This window comes from Mercenaria mercenaria, chromosome 19, assembly GCF_021730395.1.
Source record: "Mercenaria mercenaria strain notata chromosome 19, MADL_Memer_1, whole genome shotgun sequence".
Taxonomy (NCBI): domain Eukaryota; kingdom Metazoa; phylum Mollusca; class Bivalvia; order Venerida; family Veneridae; genus Mercenaria; species Mercenaria mercenaria.
The window spans coordinates 21,447,701-21,471,734 of NC_069379.1; the positions used below are offsets into that span (position 1 = coordinate 21,447,701).

Genomic DNA, 24,034 nt, shown 5'->3' on the forward strand with positions numbered 1-24,034 from the left:
AATCACACCACTGGATGTAGTCTAGTAGAACACAAGATAAACATTGGCTTGGTTACTATACAAAATGTTATTGCATTTTCGTGTAAGTAAAGCGTTGTAGATAATGAATCCGATGAAAAAGTGAAATGTTTGGACATTTAGCTGGAAACAAGATGGCAGTCACTATGGCGGCCAAAAGAAGAAAAACATTTATCGTTAATGTTTCTCTTTATGATATCTCAATATGTTATCCATATAACCAGAACAGTGTTAAATCAAGATAAAATGTATGAGTATTAATTTACTGTGTCTTCTGTGTATGCAATTTGTAATACATGTACTATAATGTCATGCTGAGAAAAAGACTAAGATTAGCATTGTATCAATATAACAAATTGTTTAAGAAATATTATTATTATTTCAAATTATGACAGCGTTTTATTAACGGCAATCAACTCATTTTAACCAATACACACAATCAAAGGCAACTGATATGATGTCAATGTTTTTCACATAACCTTCAAATTTCCTTGCATCTGAAAACAATATTCGAAGATAATTAAATTAAACTATAAATAATGTATTTGTTCATGGGTTGCATTTGATATAAGCGTGAAATAAGTCATCGATTAATTTATATTTGACTTGGATCAAAATTAATATTTTACTTGTATGTGTACGAGACTTCCAAGAGTACTCTTTTATATTTTGTCACTGGATGTAATGAAAATAATGAGATCAATTCGTGGTCAAACAAAATCTTCTTTCTTAAACTTACTGCAAGGACAAAACAAAGTGTTATTGTTTGCTTAAACATGAGGTTATATAACGCGATTCCATAAATAGATTGATTTTCATTAAAAATGGACAATTTCATTGTCAATGTTCTATTTTTGACGGTTTCAGTGTGCCATTTGGACATTTTAGTAATTTGTGCTGCAAGTAAAGAAAATTTTCAAATTAAGAAGACACACTTAAACAAACGTCTGATACCCTATACATTTCTTGAGGTAACTGTTCCCAGTCACCACGACTGCGCACGTGAATGTTTTCTTTTTGGGGGAGAATGTAAGGCAGTTAACTTCAACAGGAAACGCAAAACTTGTGAATTGAAATATAAAGGAAGCAATGCGGTAGATGTTTCAGAGTTCGACCAGGATGGAGAGTACATTTTCACTGATATTACAGAATGGCCAAAGGTATGTAGAACTAGCAATTTAAAAAACTTTAAATTCAACACACAATATTCTCATTCCACGCGTAAAAATGTGATAATTTTAATAGCATTTAGAAAATGTTAATCGTCGTTTGTACACAAGTCAAATTCTCTGTACGCAAGAGCATTAGTTGAGTTAACACCGTTGTTCAAACTTAATTCTATCCATCATGTGATTTTTATTAATATAATGGAAAAGTAAATTATCTATGTTAGCCCAACCGCTTAGCTCAGTAGGCCGTGCGCAGATTCTACGGATCGCGAGGTCCTGAATTCGATTCCAGGGCGAGGCTTAGTTTGATAGAAGATATTGTGCCTGAAATCATTCGTCATCCACCTCTGATTCATGTTGGAAAGTTAGCAGTTACTTGCTTAGAACAGGTTTGAACTGGTACAGAATACAGAAACACTGCCCGCGGATACATAACTGAAATACTGTTGAGAAACGGCGTCAAACCCAAGTTAAAAACAAGCAAACAAAATCTATCTATGTTCCTTGCAAAGCAAGATAATTTGGTCATGCATGTAACAGTCTTCAAATGGTTTTCTTTGAATTTCTCATTTTTAACGTTAGTCTAATACTTTGACGTATATATAAATATATATATTGGTGGCAGAGATTATTCTCTTTCCTACATACATACCTTGTGAAATCCTAAGGGTTTTGGAAAAACATCACTGTCTTCGGCGAGTTTCACTTCAGAAAATGCCATACTTTCCCAGGAAATTTCTTAATTGAATATTTTTCTAAAAACATGCAACTTTATCTATCCTGTCGTTTCTTAGTTCTTATCAAATCACGCTTATTTCTGTACAAAATTTCATACAACCTATAACTCTGTTCAACTGAAAATTATGAAAGATCTTTATTTGTAACTGAACACTAAGATATTTAAACTTCTCAGAATTTTGCATTTTTAGCCATGATCATCGCTATCTTACGTTTTAAACAAAATAGTCTAAGTTATACAACCGGAAATAGTTGAAAATAAATAAGCGTTGTACTTGGGATATTAAAGACTCTTTTTTTCTAAACGAGTATGAAAATAGTGGTAACTGAGCTCAGTTATAATAACTTGTGTTTAAGTTGATTACCAATGTTTGTTTCAAAATCGGGTTACAGTGGAACGAAAATAATCAGTTAGCTTCTTAAAACAGCGATACAAATACTTGCCGGTAATGATGATGTTTTGTTTGTTTGTTTGTTTCGGGCTAACGCTGTTTTCAACAGTATTTCAGTTATGTAACGACAGACAGTTAAACTAACAACCAGTGATCTTGGATTCTGGAAACTGCCAACTTCACCACATGAATCAGAGGTGAAGGACGAACTATTTCAGACGTAATATATTTTTATCAAATCGTCACGGAGAACATGTGCTCCGCACGGGGATCGAACTCTCTATCCCTGGTAATGGTAACGTATTAATGAAGAGAAGGAAAAGAAAACTTAACATTTGGCAGTAGCATCGGAGATGAGAACAGCTGAAACAATATGCGGGTCAATATATTCAATTTTTATTATTGTTTCAACAGGAATGTATCTGGCAAGATCAACCGGAGTATAAGAATACAGTATGTGTGGCGTTTTCAATTTAGAAATTTTAAATTTTTCACAAAACATTTTATTACATTTTTACTAAGATTTTACTCTCCTTTAGCTCACTTTAGCGAAATCAAATCTTAGACTAATGGTCCTCTATGAAGATTGTTCAGTTAATGCACCAGGGGTGAAATGAGGCCCCGCCTCGGGGGTCCTAATTTTTACATAGTCTTACATAGGAAAATACTTTAAAAAATCTTCTTTTCTGAAACCAAAAGACCTAGGCCTTTAGTATTTGGAATGTAGCATTGCCTTATGGTCTTTTACAAGATTGTTCAAACTATGCACATGAGGTGAAATGAGGCCCCGTCAGTGGGTCAGAAGTTTTCATAGATTTATATAGGAAAAACTTTAAAATAATTTCCTGTCTGAAACTGAAAGGCCTAGTTCTTGATATTTGGTTTGTTGCATTTTTTCTGCACGGTTTTCTCTGTTATTGAGAATGGGGAATTGTCGATACTCTGGGATGCTTCCAGATGTCTGTGGATCTCTATAAAAAGAATAAAAATCTTGTCAGCTCCCAATAACAATTATTTTCTACGAAGCCAGAGTTTTTGTGGGTTTTTTTGTACAAACATTCATATAAATCACATACATAACATCAAACATACATTCAATCGATGATCAATAAACTTAAGAAAATGATAAATAATTCACCAAGCCTAGAGACTAACTCTTTAATGAACCAGAAAATCATACTCTAAGTTTATCAACAAATAGTTTTAATAAACACAAAGAAAAATCCTACTATTCTGGTTTCTCACATTAAATCGACACTCAACCAACATACTGCCTACTCTAGATTTGTTTCTTAAACACATTGAAATGCCTAAAAAGTTATATTTTCAGTTTTATTCAGTTATTTGATTTCCTAAATACATCTAAATTTGTTTTCCTATGAAGAGTACTCACGGCCTAGTATATTATTAAAATAGATCGAAAGACGCAAATTAAGCGACAAGTTCTAAATGAAAGTACACTAAGTGATTAAGAATTTAGAGTACTCCTCAATAAGTTTCTTTTCTCTATCTGAATAAAAACTAGTTCAGATTTCATTTTATTACATAATTTCTGTAATAAATCAACAGTAAAAAGAATCTACTAAATCTTACTCATAAACAAAAATACTTTGAAGTTTTCTGAGATGCATCTGTATAAAACTAAACAATAGAAATACAAATCTTACACGTGAACAACAAAAATACTAAGTAGCTATCTGAATAGCTGGATAGATAAAAAACAAACAATTCCAATACACATGTGCCTAGCATTAAGATAAGATCTCTGTTAAAATTTAAAAGTTACCAATCCAGATTTTACAAAGTTGAAAAAATACAGAGTACAAAATTCGACTTACCTATAAAAAGAATAAAAATCTTGTCAGCTCCCAATAACATTTATTTTCTACGAAGCCAGAGTTTTGGCTTTCTCGGGGTAGCTGATGTGCTTATAAAGGATTTGGAAACGGTTGATTTCTTCGCAATTATCCAATTAAAAATCTTATTACAAATTCAACTGACCAATGAAAAATACGTACATAAAAACTTATTCGTCTCGGACCCTAAAACAGGATTTGGCAAGTAAGCAAATAAACTGCCATAAAACTGCCCGTAATACAAAAAATGGTGTCTAAGTAAATCTTTGATGACACAATATAATCCCTATTTACTGATTAAAAGTCATGTAACTAGTGTGCTAATTGAAAAAAATGTGTTTGATCAAAGTCATGTAACTAGTATCCTAATTGAAAAATGTGTTTGACATCTCAGTTAGATATTCTGTTCAAAGGTCCTTATGCGTAATCGCAGGTAATGTATTATTAAAGGGATATAGCGTAAGACATCTTCAGGCAATAGATTTCCACCTTGCAAATACCATTATTCAATTGTATATCTATCTTTTATTTGTTTAGATCTACCTTAACATGTTGTATGTCTGTACATGTTGAATTGCTTGGACTCCCAACTACATACATTAAAAGGATTTCATATAATATAACAACAATTTACATCCCCTCACTTATAGTTATTAAAATCAAAGTTCATAAAGAATTTCATAAAATATACCCAAAAATGTACAGCAGAACACATTGCCTAGTGGTCTTCTATCAAGATTATTGATATTATGCCCCTGAGGGGAAAAGAGGCCCAACCCAGGGTGTCCCAAGTTTTACATAGACTTATATGGGAAAAATCTTTACAAATCTACTTAGCTGAGACTACCAGTCCTAGGCTTTTTATATTTGTAATGTTGCATTGCCTAGTGGTCCTGTACCAAAATTGTTCAAATATACACCTGGCATGAAAAGATGCGCCGCTCCGGGGGTCCCTTGTATATGAGTTATATAGGAAAAGTTACTTCATACATAATTTGATCATATTTTGTAGACTGTATAATTATAATTATCTGATGACCCCAAGTTATTCGGGGTCACTTGACTGTGACTTTGACCTATTGACCTACTTTCTTGTGTTTTTTTTTAAGATACAGCCTTGAAATTTAGATGATATATACTATTTTGCACACCGATCTTAACACTGACTTTCAGTGACAATGAATGTGACCTACTTTCTTAATGTTTTAGCATCAGTTTATCATTTGAAACATGTAGCTCATATTACTCAGGTGAGCGATCCAGGATCATCATGACCCTCTTGTTTTTTTAAAGCAAACATATGATATTTTTTATTCAGATAATTATATTTGGTAATTTTCTGACTGGTTAACCTTGTGTTTAGTTATTCCATATTGTCAATTTGTTAAAAGCAACGGTGATAAACGAGTTATTATATTATTTGTTTCAGACTTTGATCAAGTGTGGGTAATTAGAGTTCAAAGAATCCTCATTTGGATTATAATGTTCTTCACAATAATTTTATTTGGTATCGATTTCTGCTTATGTAGTTGCTAAAGAGCATGAAAGGCATTGAATTATTCGTGAGCATGCCTTAGTTGTGTCCTGTCCTATTAAATAAGATGCAGTAATAAGTGTTATTCTTGTATTAATGAAGCCGTCATCATAGCGACTCTAGATCGATCATCACTAAACGATGTAATTTATGTAAGTCATTCACACTGAAAACAAGTTGGGAGTGCTTGTTTAATTTCCACCTGGTTAAGTATTTATTAGTTCCGGTTACGCTCTAGCAATTTATTTCATTGATCTTATTTCAAAGACTAATTTCACAGATATTTATTCATACATATTTTCTATTTATTCCTTTGAAAGAGCAACATTCCTCCATCTGTAATAAATTCTCAAGCGCTATTATTAACGTTGACAATGCTATAAAAATGTCCACTATAGACCCATCAAGTGATACCACACGAATAAAATAAAGCAACATTAGAATTATTTAAATTCGCAATAATTATGAGACTAGTTTGTTGTGTTATTTTGACTGTGTTCAATGTTTGTATATCTACTGTTAATTCGCATCTTGGTTATCTATCAAAGTGTTATAAATTGAAATGGTATCTCTGTTAAGTGTCGGAGTAAACACCTTTACCCCTTTATCATGTGAAGTGAGGCGCCGTTAAGGTAAACCAAAGTGTTGAGGACAATATATATTTGTCTTTATTTGTTTTCAATTTCTTGTGTTTTCTCCAGTCAATGCTGGGTGGTTGCGCAGCTCACAATTGCCAGAACCATCAACTTTGCCTGTCACTAGGACACAGTGACTTTCAATGCGTGGACAAGGGTAATATAATATTGCATATTTAGCAAGTTTAAAGAAGGTTTATGAAACAATGTACACAGCTATTGTCAAATGTTGTAACAATCAATATCGACAGTTCTACAAAGAAGTAATCAAAACGTTGTATATTCTGCAACAAAAAATGTTTGAAGTGTCAATTTTGATGTCAGCCGCGTCATGCCTGGTTCAAAACTGCTGAGATAAGTAAAGTTTAGCATAATTTCATCATCATGCATGATTTAATCATCTTTTATACTGATTAACGAGCATTTTATAATGATGAAAATCAATGCATATCATGGTTTACTCCGTCGTTGTTCAATGCTTAACTCTGAAACGCAAAGGCATTGATTATTCTATAAATTAAGACACACTCACATCATAGATTTTGCTGATAATGATAAATGTTTTAAAATAGTTTTATAATGAAACTTATTTTAAATAACACATAACAATGATTTTCAGATTATTTGAATTTAATGTGTTAAGGCTACGGAAAAGGTGCTGATTGAAGCTATATGTTTTATTAGAAAAATAATCGAATAGGGAACGGTAATTTACAAACTTCCTCCGATTTATTTGTTAAGCACACAGAAAATATATCAGTTAGTGTCTGATTCTAAAATATAACCAAATGATTTAATGTACAATTTGTAAAATATTTTTAAGTTAATCAAAACACAAAAAATCACTTAACACATCAATGGCATTAAACCGACAGAAAATTGTGGACCAGCGCCGACTATTGACCATGGAACCGTGTCAGCACCAATAACTACAGATGGAGCAGCAGCAACGTACTCATGTAACTTTGGCTACGAAATTGTTGATGACGTCACAACAAGAAGATGTAAAGCAGGAACGTGGACTGCGGAAACAATAGTGTGTGCTTTGAAAGGTTATGTGTAGTTCCAGATATTTGTTTCATTTCACACATAGTTCATCAATGGTGAAGAATAACTCCACCTTTATTTAAATGCCTTGTTTAACACACCCAAATATCAAAATGCTTTCCATCAAAGTCGTTATTAATGCACACACAATGAAACCAGCTTTTTATAATGGACACCATGTTTCCAGCTCAGTTTTTTATTTACAAACTACTTACATAACTGGAATATAGTTTTGTACGTTAACGTAAAATAATAAGATTTAATTTAAAACTGACAATGATTTTAGACTGTGGACCTCTGGCCGATGTAACATATGGAACAGTTTCAGCCCCAGTTACAACACATGGAGCCTCGGCGACGTATTCATGTCAATACGGATATAGTGTTACGTCAGAAGATACTACAAGAACCTGTGTAGATGGTATATGGAGTGGTGTACAGCCAACTTGTACTATCAAAGGTAGTTCCAGTAACATAAGCATTTTTCATTTGAAAGACTTTTATAAATTTTAATATATGAACTAAATTTTACCTAGTTTCAAATCAAATTGTCCTGCATGTATCAGCACCAATAACTACAAATGGGGCAGTAGCAACGTAGTTAAGAAATTGTTGATGACATCACATCTAAAAGCAGGAGCGCGAATTGGGGAATTAACAGTATGCGTTTTGAAACTTTAGTTGTAGATCCAGATTTTTGTTTCGATTTACACACAGTTCATCAAAGGTGATGAATAATTTCACTTTTGTTTGAATGACTTGTTAAACACATCCAAATATCAAAAAGCATTCTATCAAAGCTGTAATTAATGCACTCATAATAAAATCGTTTTCTACAACGGTTAACATGGTGGTTTGTTTTCAGTTCAATTGAGAAAAGTTAGTTTTTATTGTGGTTATAGCATCGAGTTGTTTTACAGACTGCTTACACAACGGGAATGTATTTTTGTACAGTAACTTAACGTCATAAGATTTAATTTAAAACAGACAATAATTTTAGATTGTGGTCCTCTGGCCGATGTAACATATGGAACAGTTTCAGCACCAGTTACAACACATGAAGCCACGGCGACGTATTCGTGTCAATATGGTTACAGTGTTACATCAGGAGATACTACAAGAACCTGTGCGGATGGTATATGGAGTGGTGTACAGCCAACTTGTACTCTCAAAGGTAGTTCCAGTAGCTTAAGCATTTCTCATCTGAGACTTTTATAAATTTGAAATGTATGAACTAATTTTCAGCTAGAATAAAATTATCCTCTATTGAACCGTGCCAGCACCAATAACTGCAGATGGGACAGCAGCAACGTACTCATATGCTTTAATATTGAAATCGTTGATAACGTCATATCAAGAAGATGAAAAGGTTATTAGTAGTTCCAGATTTTTGTTTCAATTCACAAATGTAGGGATAATACACGTTTTTTTTTGTGTATTAACGTCTGCAGAAGCCCGCGGGATTGTTTGTGACCGAGACCGAAGGTCGAGGTCACAAACATATCCCAAGGGCTTCTGCAGGCGTTAATATACAAAACAAACGTGTATTGTCGCTATTCTTGCATTAAAAAAAAAAACATTACACGACGACTAAATGCATCGTTTTCATATGTGATGACTTGACGATTCCGGTACATTTTTTATTTACCATTCTTGTTGTTCTTGGAAACGGTAAACATGTTTTAAATATCCATAACCGGGGCACACATAACAACAACACTACTAAAAGCGTGATTTGAAGGTTTTTGAGCATCTTATTTTTATTTTTAGTTATTACAAACGTTAAATTACACATAATTTTGCATATAACTAAATAATTTGATAAACAGGAACACAATTATTTTAAGAATAACAACTTTACATTCGAATTATGAGTACGAACAAACAGAGTACGGATGCGTACGAAGCTAGTGACTAGCTTTCGAGGTTTATTATATGAATTCTGCGAACAGTCAGGTAAAAACAAACCGACTGATACTAACAAAAGTCATTAATATAATACCTAAAAACGGGCAATAGCACAAGTTACACGCGATACTTATTTATTCACAGTTATTTACAATAACTGAACAGACGCTTTGTAAAGGGAGTAAACTCTAAGAGAAGCTAGTGCGTACATTGATGGGGGCAGTACGTTTAGGGTTGGAAACTGATACAGCTAAACATACTATGGATTACATTGTATCTATAATGCTACAAGAAGAGGTTATTATGGAAGAAACAAGATGCAGATGCCAAATATCAGTCTGCGCAGAAATACATACATAAGTCCCTGGCAAAGCATTTCAAAAATAAAAATCATGTATTAACAGCACGTGAATTGCCTTGTTTGCACACGATTTTTCTCCCGTTTATACATGGGTGGATCCAGTGAAAAAAGTAGTTTTTATGCAAGAATTATAGTTAATCAAAGGTAACGAATAATTCCACCTTTGTTTGAATGACTTGCTTAACACACCAAAATATCAAAAAGCTTTCTATCAAATTCATAATTATTGCACTCACTGAAATCGTTTTTTTATAACTGTTTACATGGTGGTATGTTTTTAGCTCAATTGGAAAATCTCATTTTGTATTGTTGCTAACAGTTTCAGCGCCACTTATAACACATCGTGCTTCCATCAAAGTCATAATTAATGCACTCACAATAAAATCAGTATTTTATAATGGATAACATGGTAGTATGTTTCAGCTCCGTTTTTTTTTTTTTTTTTGCGGCTATAGAGTCGAGTTGTTTTACAGACTACTTACACAACGGGAATATATTTTGTACGGTTACTTAAAATAATAAGATTTAATTTAAAACTGGCAATCATTTTAGACTGTGGACCTCTGGCAGAAGTAACATATGGAACAGTTTCAGCGCCTGTTACAACACATGAAGCTTCGGCGACGTATTCATGTCAATATGGATATAGTGTTTCATCAGGAGATACTACAAGAACATGTGTGGATGGTGTATGGAGTGGTGTACAGCCAACCTGTACTATCAAAGGTAGTTCCAGTAGCTTAAGCACTTTGTTCTGTAGACTTTTTAAATGATAATGTATGAACTAAATTTAAACTAGCATCAAATTGTCCTGCAGGTAATCGACAAAACCGTAAAGGTATGCCTATTATTTACAGATTGTGGTTACCTACCAGGTATCACAGATGGCTCAGTACATACACCAGTAACAACACATGGAGCTGAGGCAGTATATGATTGTGATTTTGGATATCAAATCACTTCTGGAAAGTCTACAAGAACATGTGATGATGGGACATGGAGCGGAGCCGAGGCTGTTTGTACACCGATACGTAATGTTAATGTTTTTTCCATTTAATACATTGCTTTGTCAATCAAGACAAACTTGAGGGTGAGGTCGGCCTGACACATTTTGTTTGAACTACCAGTTTTCTTCTTAAAAGCACTAACATCCAGATTAAATGAACAGTTTCTTAATTTGTTTGTAACTTAATATATTAGCATTATGGAGCTTAAAATGTCACTAAAATATATAGAAAATTGATTTTGATAAATGAGCAAAATTGATTCATTCATAAAAAATAAAAATGACACCGATGTTCTAAAATTCTTTTTCATTATACGACATTTTTGTGTATTTGCCTTTTTAAATGAAAAAGTCAGATTTTGGTCAAGCAATCAATTTATTATAAGCCTGTCTTGACGTTTATATCATATTTCAAAAACTTTTAAAAATGGCTATGAGTGCATTGTTTTAATTCTGCGATGATTTGTTAAATTCATTGGATCTTTGTTCTAATTGTTTGGTATTGTATTTTCAAAAGTAACCACAGTTGAATTTATGTGACAGAATCTCTAACTAATTTATAAACGTTCTTCAGCGTTGTGTTCTTACTTGTTACAGCAAATGTTGGCTGCTACACTGTCGGGTATTCATATCTGTATGAAGGAACACATCATCATTCTGAGAGCGGTATTTTGTGTCAGAGATGGGATGCACAAAGTCCTCATGATCACGATAGAAACAATTTGGCTAATTACCCAGAAAACAGTCTCTCCGCGGCCGAGAACTACTGTCGTGATCCAGACAGGGAGGGTGGCGCCCCCTGGTGTTATACAACAGATCCAGGTGTACGATGGGAGCTTTGTGGTGTCCAGTCTTGTTAATGAAATACACCACATGTAATCGAAGAACTGTTTAATAGTAAAATTACATACTTGTGTCATTTACAATCGACGACAGCAACCATGCTGGATCAATTGTTTAGGCTAAATTTATACATAGGTTATCATTGTAGAATGGCAGACTTGATCACTCAACTTTCTTTCGTATGAAAATATCAGATACTTTTAACTGTGCACTTTTTGGTTAAAGTGTTATAAATTTATCTATTTATAAGAAATATATGGACATTAGCATGTGTTTAAAAGCTTTAAAATTCCATGATACCAGTCCTATCTAGGCGCTATATAAATGTGGTATAATATAATAATAATGATGATAATAATAATAATAATGATGATAAATGGACGAGGGTAGTCCGATATTTTATCAAGGATTGAGATACTTTTGAGTCTTCAGTTTTACGGGCATGTTGTGAAGGTAATTTTTAGATAAAGCTGTGTTGAAACATTAAGAATCTTACTTTAATATTTATCTTATACACGTATATAAATAATACCTAGTGTTTGTAACATTTCCCTGGCCCCTCACCTGTGATATTGAAATGCATACAACATTAAAATCGACAAAGTAATTGCAATTGCAGATCGGAAAAACGTATGTGTAGTGAATTATTATGCCGGATGACAATACCTTGATATTTGTTATGATTCATTGTTTAGACAAAGAACAGGGGTTGCACTCACATAATGAGGTTAAAAATGTTGATGATGCATGGACTAAAGTTATAAGGGGAACTAGGTATAATATTTTTCTGTAGAAATATGAGTGTTTTACTTGCAATAATATCCAATGAACAGCGGTTGAATGCTAAACCTACGGGTTTACTGTATGAAAGTACAGATCGTCACGCAAAGCCGAGCTGGTGCCCGTTTTTCGCGTTAAGCATAGCAAACCGTATTCAGTTAGGTCGGTAACCAAATCATATATATATTATCAGCTGAACTACCACTAGCTACCATGTAACGACAGTTTGTTAGAAATTGAAACAAAATTTGAACCTAGGCGCCCACAATACTTGAGACACGATTGAAACACCTAAATAAATACCAGCAGGGGTAGAAAACGAAATGCTGACGATTTGTATGCTTCAGAATTTTAGTATATGCATTATTTTCGAATATGTCATGCAGATGAACGCTGTTGGAAATTAAATAGTTGTTTAATTGTTAATTCTCATTTGGGGTGCGGAAAACCTATTTATCAATTCGTTGACTCTTTGTTTAGATACAATTCTTTTTCTGAAGACAGAGAGGCAATTAGATCTTATCGATTCAGTTATGCAATGTATATCATTCAAAAATCTTTCACATATGTTTGTCTACATCTTTGGTACGAAATATAGTGGACTGCGTATGTTTGTTACTCGAAGGAAAAACACTTTTTCGCAATCTATTTTGCTTTCTTTTAAATTAAAATTTGTTTGGTTTTCTTCATTATTTCCGTCGTTTGAAGTTTAACAAGTCGAAACATTCTAAACCATATATTCGGTAAATGCAGCAATGCAAACATTATACCGTCACACCAAAACGCAAGATTTCTTTTTAAGAGTAAACGAATCGTGATTATGGGAACATTGTTTCCTTACAGGGTCTCACGTGCTACATTAAAATGTATCTTCATCCGTTTTTGTAATAGTGTCAGAAAACCGCCAAAATTTTATCTATACAACCAGTATATATACCAAACATAACACTATGGTACCAAATTTTACTGAAAGCAACCCGTGTCGTGCTAAATATATCAACTAGTCCTAAAGTTGTTGAACTATTTTGATCTAATAATGTTACCGATATGCATATTTAAATCGTATTTTATGTGGCACAAATTTATTTAAAAGAACAATGATCAATTAGTATTGATGCTCATTTCTCACTTTCAGATAAACTAGTTCACTGGAAGAAATATAAAAACATTTCAAATAAAGGTATACAATAATTCAAGTACGGAGTAAAGTGAGATAAGATAATTTCTATTATTAGTTTTTATTTATTACTAGGCTTGTGCACTTCATAAATCACTCAGTTTGTTCCAAATAACTTCAATGATTAAATCCTCTTGGCTACATATGTGATTATCTTTTCTCTTTGGTGTTCATTACAAATTCACAAGAATTCGAAATGACATCAACCACGTCTAAGCAATCAGCAGATTAATTTTACCTGCCTGCCTGCGTAATAAGAGAGACTGTGTGGAATGAAAAACAGAGCGTTCGCGAGCTTTTTGCCGAAGCTGTCCCAAAAGTGTCTTACACAGGCAGACATGTTAGATCATTTTTCTTGCCCATCACGTTCAAAACAGATCGTAGGGACAAATAGATCTGGGTATTTTCTGGCATTATTTTTATATTTTCTGACGTCATAACAGTGCAATTATTATGTAACGCAACTTAAGTGAACTATTCGTTGGGAAAGATGTAAGGAGAAAAGAATCTTTGATTAAACAAATTTCATCAAATTTATTAAAAGCGTGAATAAAGAGATAGATATTATTTACATATTTTGTATCTGTTTTGGATTCATAATAAAATATCTACTAACAATTTTATGTATTGTTTTGTAGCTTAAGTAGATAAGTAATAAACTTATTTTTGTATTAGACTGTGACTGTGATCTTAGCTGACGGTAAATTAAATGAGACGATAATTGTTTAGATTAGACGCAACCAGGACAAACAATAGATGCTTCAAGATCAATGATCAAAAATAATCGAACAGGTGCTTTCAATAAATGTTCGAGTATTAATCGAATTGTCTTCTATAAAGAGAAATCTTGCTATATGTATCAATTACTTCTTAATTTGTCAGCTACGTATTTTAAGAATAAAGTTAACCAAATGACGAAAAAAGTTAACCATTATTAACGTATGTTTTCCGACATATCTTGCAAACTACAACCTGCAAATCAAGATTAGCCTTGACAGGAGGTCTTTCCACCCCGGATTTGTTCATGTAAACCAAAATATTACCATACGAGACTGGGCATTGCCGGAATATGGAAAAATGCACACGTAAGGGAGTCAGTGGCGCAGTGGTTAGCAGGTTGGACTACAACGCCAGCGGTCCGGGTTCGATTCCCGGTCGCGGCTGATATCCCGACTAGTGTTCAGTGCTGGGTGGAATGCTTAAATTGGTACTGTTTCCAGCAGTATCGGCCTAGACTGGATGCTGGGGAGGTAAATATGACACCTGCCGTGGGCTCGGCTGGAAATAAGTTGTTCCATTCATTCCAGGTGGGGACTTTTGTCGACTACCCACGTTAAACAAGAAACTTTACCTTTTCTTTCACGTCGCTGTCAGATTTGTCTGGTTTGTCGCCATTTTGGGAAACTTTACCACAACCAAAAATGTAAGTCAGAAAGAGACAGAGAAACAACAGAAAAACCGTATGAATTCTGCTTAGTAGCACAATCCGTTTGGGCGACAATCGAACGATAATCGATTCTCGCCGACTTAGGACATTTTCGATTATAATCGATCATTCGGGCATTACTATAGAAGACTTGGTTTAATAAATGTAATAAAAATGCAACATTTAAAGAATATAACAGATATTTCAGTTACATTGTATTTATAGAATATCTCGAAGGAGGCAATGCTTATTATTTTTTTCTATTGACTTTTACGAATATAATATCATTGTTAATGCATCGATAACGATGAAAGGACCGGGTAATAAAGACTTCTTGGCGGAAACATGGGTAATGAATAGTCTAGAATTGTTATGAAATTTATCTTTCATTAAAGCTTTTCCATATGAAAATACATATTTCTCTTTTGCAGATTAGTAAAGCATTTATAATATTTATTGACTGAATGTTAATTCTTGATCTGCTATAAATGTATGTTATTTAATTTCTATTTAGTGTGGGCATCTCAACGGAACAAGAGAAACTAGACATTACAATAATAAAAATTATTTTTAATTAAAAATAATTTGATTTATTTATTTCGAGAAATGTTTTGTTTGTTGTCATAGAAACGTATCCAATCAGCTGTCAATCTGGTTCCCGATTTTGTAGTCCTTTATTTATAGCACTAAACCTTTCAACCGAGAGCCAGTCGTCTAAAATAACAGTATAAAACCGAAAATCACGTGCAGTCTGTCTCACTTACGCTGTTTCTTTTGACAAGTCACACCGATAAATTCTTTAGAGTAAATAGTACGTACTTTAACTGGTAGTACGATGCCACGTGGAAGAGTACGGCAACGAGGAAGCAGGGCTCGAGGTAGAGCGCATGGCAGGGGTATGCCAAGACCCCAAGACAACGACGCCAACCCGGTACCAGTGGCAAATCAGCCGGAGAACCGCCCGAATACACGCGGACAGAAGAGGAGGGCCGATGACCTTGGTCAGGAGAATAGAAGCCCACAACGTGGTCCGGCGGCACAGGCGTTAGGGGACGAAGAGTTTGATGAAGGGGACAACCAGCTCCTGCAAGGAGAAAAAGGTGGGTCAGTTATTGATTTTGAACGTATTTTACTTGATTCAGGTGTTCTCCCTTCAGATAACAGCAGAAACCCATGTAGTCCGTTATGTTTGAGTAAAAATGCGAATGCGGGGTGTGGCATCGCTCGTAATAATTTTGTTTCCCTGCCTCCTAGTCAACCTAATGAGTCAACTTTGCATGTGTCAGATTCGGGGCGAAGTTTTCCGTCCGTCCGTTTGGCAAACGACGACCTGTCAGCTCACGTACCCTCTACACTTAAACAACAGATCTGTCGAGGGGAATATATTAATCTCGCTTTACTCTTAAAAGGGGCTGTTGAATTGTCTGACTATTGCACAGGTAACATTTTCAAACTGTCGTCAGACGGTCATATTGAGGCGTCACAGCAAGTGTGCAAAGACAAAATAATGACCATAGAAAAATGGACGAACGCTTTTATCATTTACGCATCCATTTATTTACAAACACACAGTGACAAAGTCCATGAATTACTTCATTACATGTTCAATATTCGGGATTGTGCTATGCGCCAGGGGGGAAATGGGTGGAGAGATTACGATGAGCAGTTTCGAATCCGCCAAGCCTTAACACCCGGCTCCTGGTCACAAATGAATAATGAACTCTGGTGGCGCTGCATACAAGTTAAGGATGAGCAGACGTCAAATAATACTAGGTTAAATCCTGGAAAGTACACTTGTAATGATTTCAATATGGGTAACTGCAACTGGCCTAACTGCAAATACGCACATGTATGCTCAAAATGCCGTGCACGACACCCAGAGGTTGCTTGTTTTCAGTCAAGCTCCTTTGTTCAAGCTCAAAACTCAAAAGCTCAGCCTAATTTTCGTGGCAGAGGCTTCCGCCGACCCTTTAGAAGACCAAGAGGAGGTAACCCGAGAAATCAATAGGCCTAAGGTCATTACGCCCTTGATTAAGGCATCAGATCAGCCGCATAACTTGGATGTTGTAAATTTAGCAAAATCCCCTGTCAAAATTGAGGCTATTAGGCGCTATTCTCGTCTGTACGACCCCAACGAATCAAAGTTTTTAATAAATGGTTTTACTCAAGGATTTCCAATCCAGTATACAGGTCCCAGGTTAGCACGAGATGCAAACAATCTACGTTCTACGACATTAAACCCAGATATCATAAAAATTCAAATTAATAAAGAAATAGAGGCAGGCAGGGTTGCAGGTCCATTCATTCACCGCCCGCTTAAAAATCTAATCGTGTCACCGATTGGCCTTGTTCCAAAAAAAGCTCCTGGGGAATTCCGCATGATTCACCATTTGTCATACCCCTCTGGCGGTTCAATCAATGATCATATTGACCCGGCTTTATGCACGGTCCAATACACTAGTTTTGATGAAGCGGTTAAACTGGTTCAAAATTTAGGACGAAACTGCAAGCTTTTTAAGTCCGATATAAAAAGTGCATATCGCTTAATTCCAATCCGGCCGTCAGATTTCGAACTGCTAGGATTTTGCTATAATGGCTATTTTTATTTTGATAAGGCCCTTCCTTTCGGAGCGTCGATTAGTTGTATTACATTCGAAAGGTTTTCTAGATTTCTTGAGTTCTGTGTCAAGCTTAAGTTAAAAAACGGAAATTTAATCACTCCTTGATGATTTTTTGGGGGGGAGACAAGTCGTTAGAATCATGCACTCGAGCATTAGAAATTTTCAAAAACACAATGTCAGAACTTGGTGTACCTCTAGCTTTCGAAAAAACGGAAGGCCCGACAGAAGTTTTAATATTCTTAGGATTAGAACTCGATTCAATCAATATGACGGTGAGAATCCCAATGCCAAAAATTCAAACGGTTGTTCAAACAATTAAAGAAATACTTTCACGAAAAAAAACAACACTTAAGAAAATGCAGTCTCTCATAGGGTCTCTGAATTTTTGTTGCAGGGCAATAGTTGTGGGCAGGCCATTTATTCGCCGCCTAATAAACTCTATTTGCGGCCTTACAAAGCCTTATCATCATATCCGGGTAAATGAAGAAATAAGACTGGACTTAAAAATGTGGTTAACTCTGCTTCAGAATTTCAACGGCATTTCCATTTTTCATGATCAGTATTGGGTCACAAATGAAGACGTACAATTGTACACTGATAGCGCGGCGGGCACGGAGTTAGGATTCGGGATTTACTTTCAAGGTCACTGGTGTCACGAGAAATGGCCAATCACGTGGCGTGCACGTGGTCTTACGTGCGATATAACAGTTCTAGAGTTGTTCCCCATTTTGGTTGCTATATTTATTTGGGGAAAAGATCTAAAAAATAAGAAGATCAAATTTAACTGCGATAATATGGCAGTAGTTCAGATCTTGAACAAATTATCTTCTTAGTCGGAAAAAGTTATGTGCATTGTAAGAATCTTAACGTTAAGATGTTTTAACCTTAACATCGTACTTAAGGCAGTTCATGTCCCAGGTCATTCTAACAACGTTTGTGATGCTTTGTCTCGCTTTCAGCTGGACAGGTTTCGGAAGCTAGCTCCAGACGCAGACCAGTGTCCTCACCCGGTACCAGATTTCCTTTGGGACATCTTCAGTTTAGAGCTAAACAGCTCCTTTTTTCAGGAATCGCAGTAAACTCTAGACTGACGTATAATACAGCTTTAAGAACCTTTGAGAAATTCAGGCAGTCTTATAATCTTCCAAAGTGTTGGCCTCTACCCGAAGAACACATTATGTTATTTACTGCATTCTGTTTCGAAATGAAGTTGTCACCAAAAACTATTACGACGTATATAGCAGGTTTAAATTATTTTCATAAACTGTTCGGATATTATAATATATCCGGGGTCTTTGCTATTAACAAACTGTTGGAGGGTTGCCATAGGAACCGCATTACGCAAGATAATCGAACTCCTCTGACTTTACCAATCTTGATTGATATATGCAGAAAACTCCCTCACATTTGTTTTAGTGATTATGAATCAAAATTGTTTAATTCATTATTTACCCTGGCCTACTTTGGACTTTTTAGGGTTAGCGAATTAGTTTCTCCGTGTAAAGGATTATCAGAGGTTTCGCTTCAGTTATCTGACTTGTCCCGGATAGGAAGTCAGTACGCTATAATTAAGCTTCGTCATTCTAAAACAAATCAAAGAGGTAAAGTGGTTACATTAAAAATACCCAGAGAATCAGGTTCTGTCTGCGCAGTACAATCACTACTTGAATTCTTAGCGGTGAGACCAAAACAGGTTGGAATATTGTACTGTCATCAAGACGGCAACCCCGTTACGAGGTCACAATTCTCCGCTGTATTGTCAAAATGCGTTGGAAAGTGTCAAATTCCCGGTACTTTTCGATCACATAGTTTTAGAATCGGTCGGGCTACTGATTTAGCATCTCAAGGTTTTCCACCAGAAGTTATTATGAAATTGGGTAGATGGACATCAAACTGTTATAAATTATATATCCGCTATCAGAAATAGGTCAGGGCACACAACTCTATCACTCTTGATTCAATAAATATACTTGTTTCCCAAGTACGGCATTTGCGTGGCCTTTGTGTACTTACGAAATATACAGTACAATCTCTTTAAAACTATCCTGCTATTAAGCAAAAACCTCTTTAGAACAACATTCAAACTTCCTCAGGCTGTTAACATACCGTCAAATTACTTCCTCAGGGCAACAACCTTTACATAATAAGTCAATATTTGTATTTCCCAAACGGTGTTACTTTATAGGGGTTGCACTGTACTTATTTCATTTTCGCTCTAGCGCAAATTCTGACTACCAATTCTGTTTCTCGATACTTGTAGATGTATGGTTTTAGGGGATTCAATCCCTTACTGGGCCGGCATACGAGCGACGGACACAGGAAAGGTCAACCTTCGCTTGCCTGACTTAACAATTGCTTGTGGGGGAGTGAGGGGACTCGGCTGGACCTCTTTCCGCAACTCCATAGAGACCCAGGTGCTGCTATCGCCTCCACCCAAGATTATCATCATACATTTAGGTGGTAACGATCTGCCTCATTATCTTTGATCAAAATGAGAAGAGTATAAAAGGGGAAATCGAATACCTCCGTGAGGCTTTTCCCGACACCGTTTTGATATGGTTGACATTTTACCCAGGCGTGTTTGGAGGGGGTCACGAACGTCAAGTCATTGGAGACAAAGCGCAAGCGTATCAATAGGTTGGGCCGTATAGCAACATGCCGTTCTGGCAGGGGAGATTTCATAAGCCCTGACATAGATACGGAAACTAACTTTTTTAGGGATGACGGTGACACTTAAATGATGTGGGGTTGGAGTTTTATCTAGATTATTTAAAGACTGCAATACAGGAAAACTCTGCTCAATAATAATTTTTTGGGGGATAAATTAAAATTATTGTGGCGGAAAAAAAATGTTTATTGACCGGAAGGTGACCGGGCGCTGTGGTTTAAGCTAAGAAAATTGAACCATATACTTCATAATTTTACCTTCCAAACTTCCGGTTACGGGTGTATCAACTCTCGTCGATGGCATTATTTGCGCTACACATGAGACTTGTGCGTCTGTGACTTAATTGAGTTGACAGTTTCGGGTCCGTAGACTGTTTGATTACTTTTGTTTTGGGTTATCTCAGGTCACAAGCTTAGTAACGTGGTAAAATAATTGTTATGGCTCGAATGTTGCTTCGGGTCATTATACTGTGTTGACTCGAATGTCGCTTCGGGTCCTTATGCTAGCTTTGACTGTAGACTCAAATGTCGCTTTGGGTCACTTGGTTATTTTGTTGTCGACTCGAATGTCGCTTCGGGTCCTTATGCTAGCTTTGACTGTAGACTCAAATGTCGCTTTGGGTCTTTCGTTATTGTTGTTGTTGACTCGAATGTCGTTTCGGGTCTATAGGTCTGGCCCTTTGTGTATTGGTAAGACCTAGTTAATGTGGTTACCGTTTTAGATGTATTTAGCCAATGGCATTCCCTAACGCCGAATGTGTGGTTGTGCATTTTTAGTTTCCTAAGCTGGTACCTGTTGAGGGTACGTTACATTGGGGAACTGGGGGTTTACGATTACACAGTCGGTAGGACTCTTATGGCTAAAGGTTTTGTATATGGATACAGTTAATATCTCAGTGACCTGAGTGTAAATATGCAAACGCGTTTTATTCATTTAAAATTGGTTGCCTTTTATATGACACGCCCGGTCTCCTTTCGGTTAACTTCCTTATTGCATTTGATATTAGTTTTCAATAGTTTGGTAGCGAGCTTTAACGCCTAACATACCGAACTCAGAGCGGCCATTTTACCCAACTCATATTAATAAATGTTTGAGCATTCATGTTAATGTAAACAGTATTAGATGATTGATTTAAATGTTTGATTATTCGCCGCTCAGGCGCTTAATAAATAGAGTGAAGACTGCACGTGCTTTGTCTTTTATTTTGAGTAATTACAAGTAACACCGAGTTAGGAAGTATTGCAGTATTATCGTTTTGTGTTTAAATGACTTTTCTAAATTCAGCAATAAAGGAATCCAGATATTTTGTTAATACCTGAGCAATTTCAATGTAACAAGCTTATTCTAAACGACATAAATGCTTACTCTGCAGTAATTTGGAATATCTGCTTCCACGTGCAGTCTGGGGTTTCAAATTAAGACGGCACACTGAAACAAACGTCTGATACCAAATACATTTATTGTTGCTAGTCACCACGACTGCGCACGTGAAAGTTTTCATTTCGGGGGAGAATGTAAGGCAATAAACTTCAATAAGAAAACCACAAAATTGCGAACTAAAATATAAAGAAAGCAATTTGGTAGATGTTTCAGAGTTCCGCCAGTATGGAGAGTATATTTTCACTGATATTTCAGAATGGCCAAATGTTTGTGGAACTTTCACTTTAATTACAAAGATATTTTAGATTCAATACATAGTATTCTCATTCCACAGGTGTAAAGTGAAATTTTAACATAATCTAGAAAATTTTAATCGTCTTTTGCACACAAGTTAAACTCTCTATACTCAAGAGCAACGATTTGCCAATTGAGGGAAATAGTTGAGTGAAACTTAATTCTATCCATGTTGCAATCTTTATCAATATAATGGAAAAGTAAATCATTTATATAAGCCTACCCACTTAGCTCAGTAGGGAAAACGCAGATCTACGGATCGCGGACTCGTGAGTTCGATCCATGGGCGAGGCATATGTTTTCCGTCACGGTTTGATAAAAGATGTTGTGTCTGAAATCATTCGTCCTCCACCTCTGATTTATGTGGGGAAGTTTGCAGTTACTTGCGGAGAACAGGTTGTACTAGTACAGAATCCAGGAACACTGCCCGCTGTTACATAACTGAAATAATGTTGAAAAACGGCGATAAACCTAAACCTAAACAAACAAACAAAACCTATCTATGTTACCTGCAAAACAGGACAACTGGGTCATGCATGTAACAATCCTCAAATTGTTTTCTTTGATTTTCTCATTTTTGACAATTGACCAATACTTATATACGTATATATATATTGGTGGAGATTTTTCTCTTTCCTACAGTAGATTTGTCAACATATTTCACCTTGTGTGAAAATCTATGGGTTTTGAAAAAGATAGCCTGTTTGTTGGTAAATTTCACTTCAGAAAATGGCACTCTTTCCCCAGGACATTTCTTAGTTTAATATGTTTCTAAAACCATGCAATTTTATCTATTCTGTCCTTTGTAGGTTCTTATCAAAGCACGCTTAATTATGTACGAAATTTCACACGGCCTACACCACTGTAACCCTGATTATATGAGAGGAGTCAACTTGTAAGTGAACACAAAGAAATTTAAACTTATGCGAGGAATGCACAATAATTTTCAAAATGTGTGCCTTGCACATTTTTAACCATTACACTATCTTATACTTTTAATAAAATGCCCTAAGTTGTATAACCGGAAATACATGTAATTGAAAATACATAAGCATAATACTTTGGAAATTGAAGGCTTATATTTCATGTAGGAGTATGAAAATAGTGGTAACTGAGCTCGGATAATAATCACTTTTGTTTTAGTTGATTACCAATGTTTGTTATAGAACAGGGTTACAGTGATAATGGTGACATATTAATGAAGAGAAGAAAGAGGAAACTTGACATTTGGCAATAGCATTGGAGATGAGAATGGTTAAAACAATATGCGGGTCAACATTTTCTATATTTGTTATTGTTTCAACAGGACTGTAACTGGCAAGATTAGTCAGAGTATAAGAATACAGTATGTGTGACGTCTTCAATTTAGAAATTTTAAACCTTTGTACAAAGGTTCTATTACCCCTTTAGTAAAATTGTACTCTTTTAATATTTAAAGCAGACATATGAATCGAAGCTTAACAATTAATTTCTCAAACATGAATATTGATTGTTACGACAAATTGTTTCACAGTAGGCGTAATAAATGAATTATATATATATATATATGTATGTTAAAGTTTGGCTTTTAAGTCAAATTGCATATAAATAATTTTGTTACCAATGGTAATAACTACATATTGATATAGTTTTGACACGTGCTAACCGTTAACAATCGTTCTCGAGTGAATTATACAATATAAATAAATCTCGAATGAAATTTCATCTGGGACCGGGCAACAAATTAATGAACCGTTTTAATATCTACGGCAATATTGCTAAATTAAATAAAACTTTAACATAATTTGCCGGTTGAAAAAGAATTGTTATTAATTGTCAATATATTTTCACGATCAATGGTTAAGTGCATCGTGAATTTAAATCCCCAATGTCTAATGCAATAAAACATGATCTATACTGGAAAGCTACCGGCTCCTGTAACTAATGACTAAACATATATTCGTTTGTGAGCATGTTTCTAATGTAATTTAAAATTATAAGGTTCTTTTTCAGTGATATTTAGATTCCGGAGATTTATTATAAAGTACACAAAAATTCAATTTCACTTTATTTTGTTGAAAGAAATTAAAAGTGGGTAGAAACTACGATGTCGATATGTATACAAATTTTAGGAGAGAAAATAGAAGTTACTTGTCCATTTGTACTATTCGGATTAAAGTTTTAACCTTTACCCTGCTAAAT

General features: G+C 35.1%; 1 protein-coding gene across 1 annotated transcript; it reads left to right on the forward strand.

Moving 5' to 3' along the window:
- The first annotated feature begins 692 nt into the window (after positions 1–692).
- LOC123542329 (CUB and sushi domain-containing protein 3-like) lies at positions 693–11,115 on the forward strand. The gene is made up of 7 exons (XM_045328135.2): positions 693–1,178; positions 6,409–6,499; positions 7,218–7,394; positions 7,676–7,849; positions 8,390–8,563; positions 10,211–10,384; positions 10,516–11,115. Exons 1-7 carry the CDS (start codon positions 843–845, stop codon positions 10,713–10,715), a joined length of 1,326 nt encoding a protein of 441 aa, XP_045184070.2. The 5' UTR covers positions 693–842; the 3' UTR covers positions 10,716–11,115.
- The last annotated feature ends 12,919 nt before the right edge of the window (positions 11,116–24,034 follow it).

Excerpts from the sequence above, each read along its gene's own strand:
- LOC123542329 (XM_045328135.2), top strand. The coding sequence starts at position 843 with ATGGACAATTTCATTGTCAATGTTCTATTTTTGACGGTTTCAGTGTGC. Across the intron at positions 7,850-8,389 it reads GCCAACTTGTACTATCAAAG|ATTGTGGTCCTCTGGCCGAT; the intron begins GTAGTTCCAGTA and ends CAATAATTTTAG. Across the intron at positions 8,564-10,210 it reads GCCAACTTGTACTCTCAAAG|ACTGTGGACCTCTGGCAGAA; the intron begins GTAGTTCCAGTA and ends CAATCATTTTAG.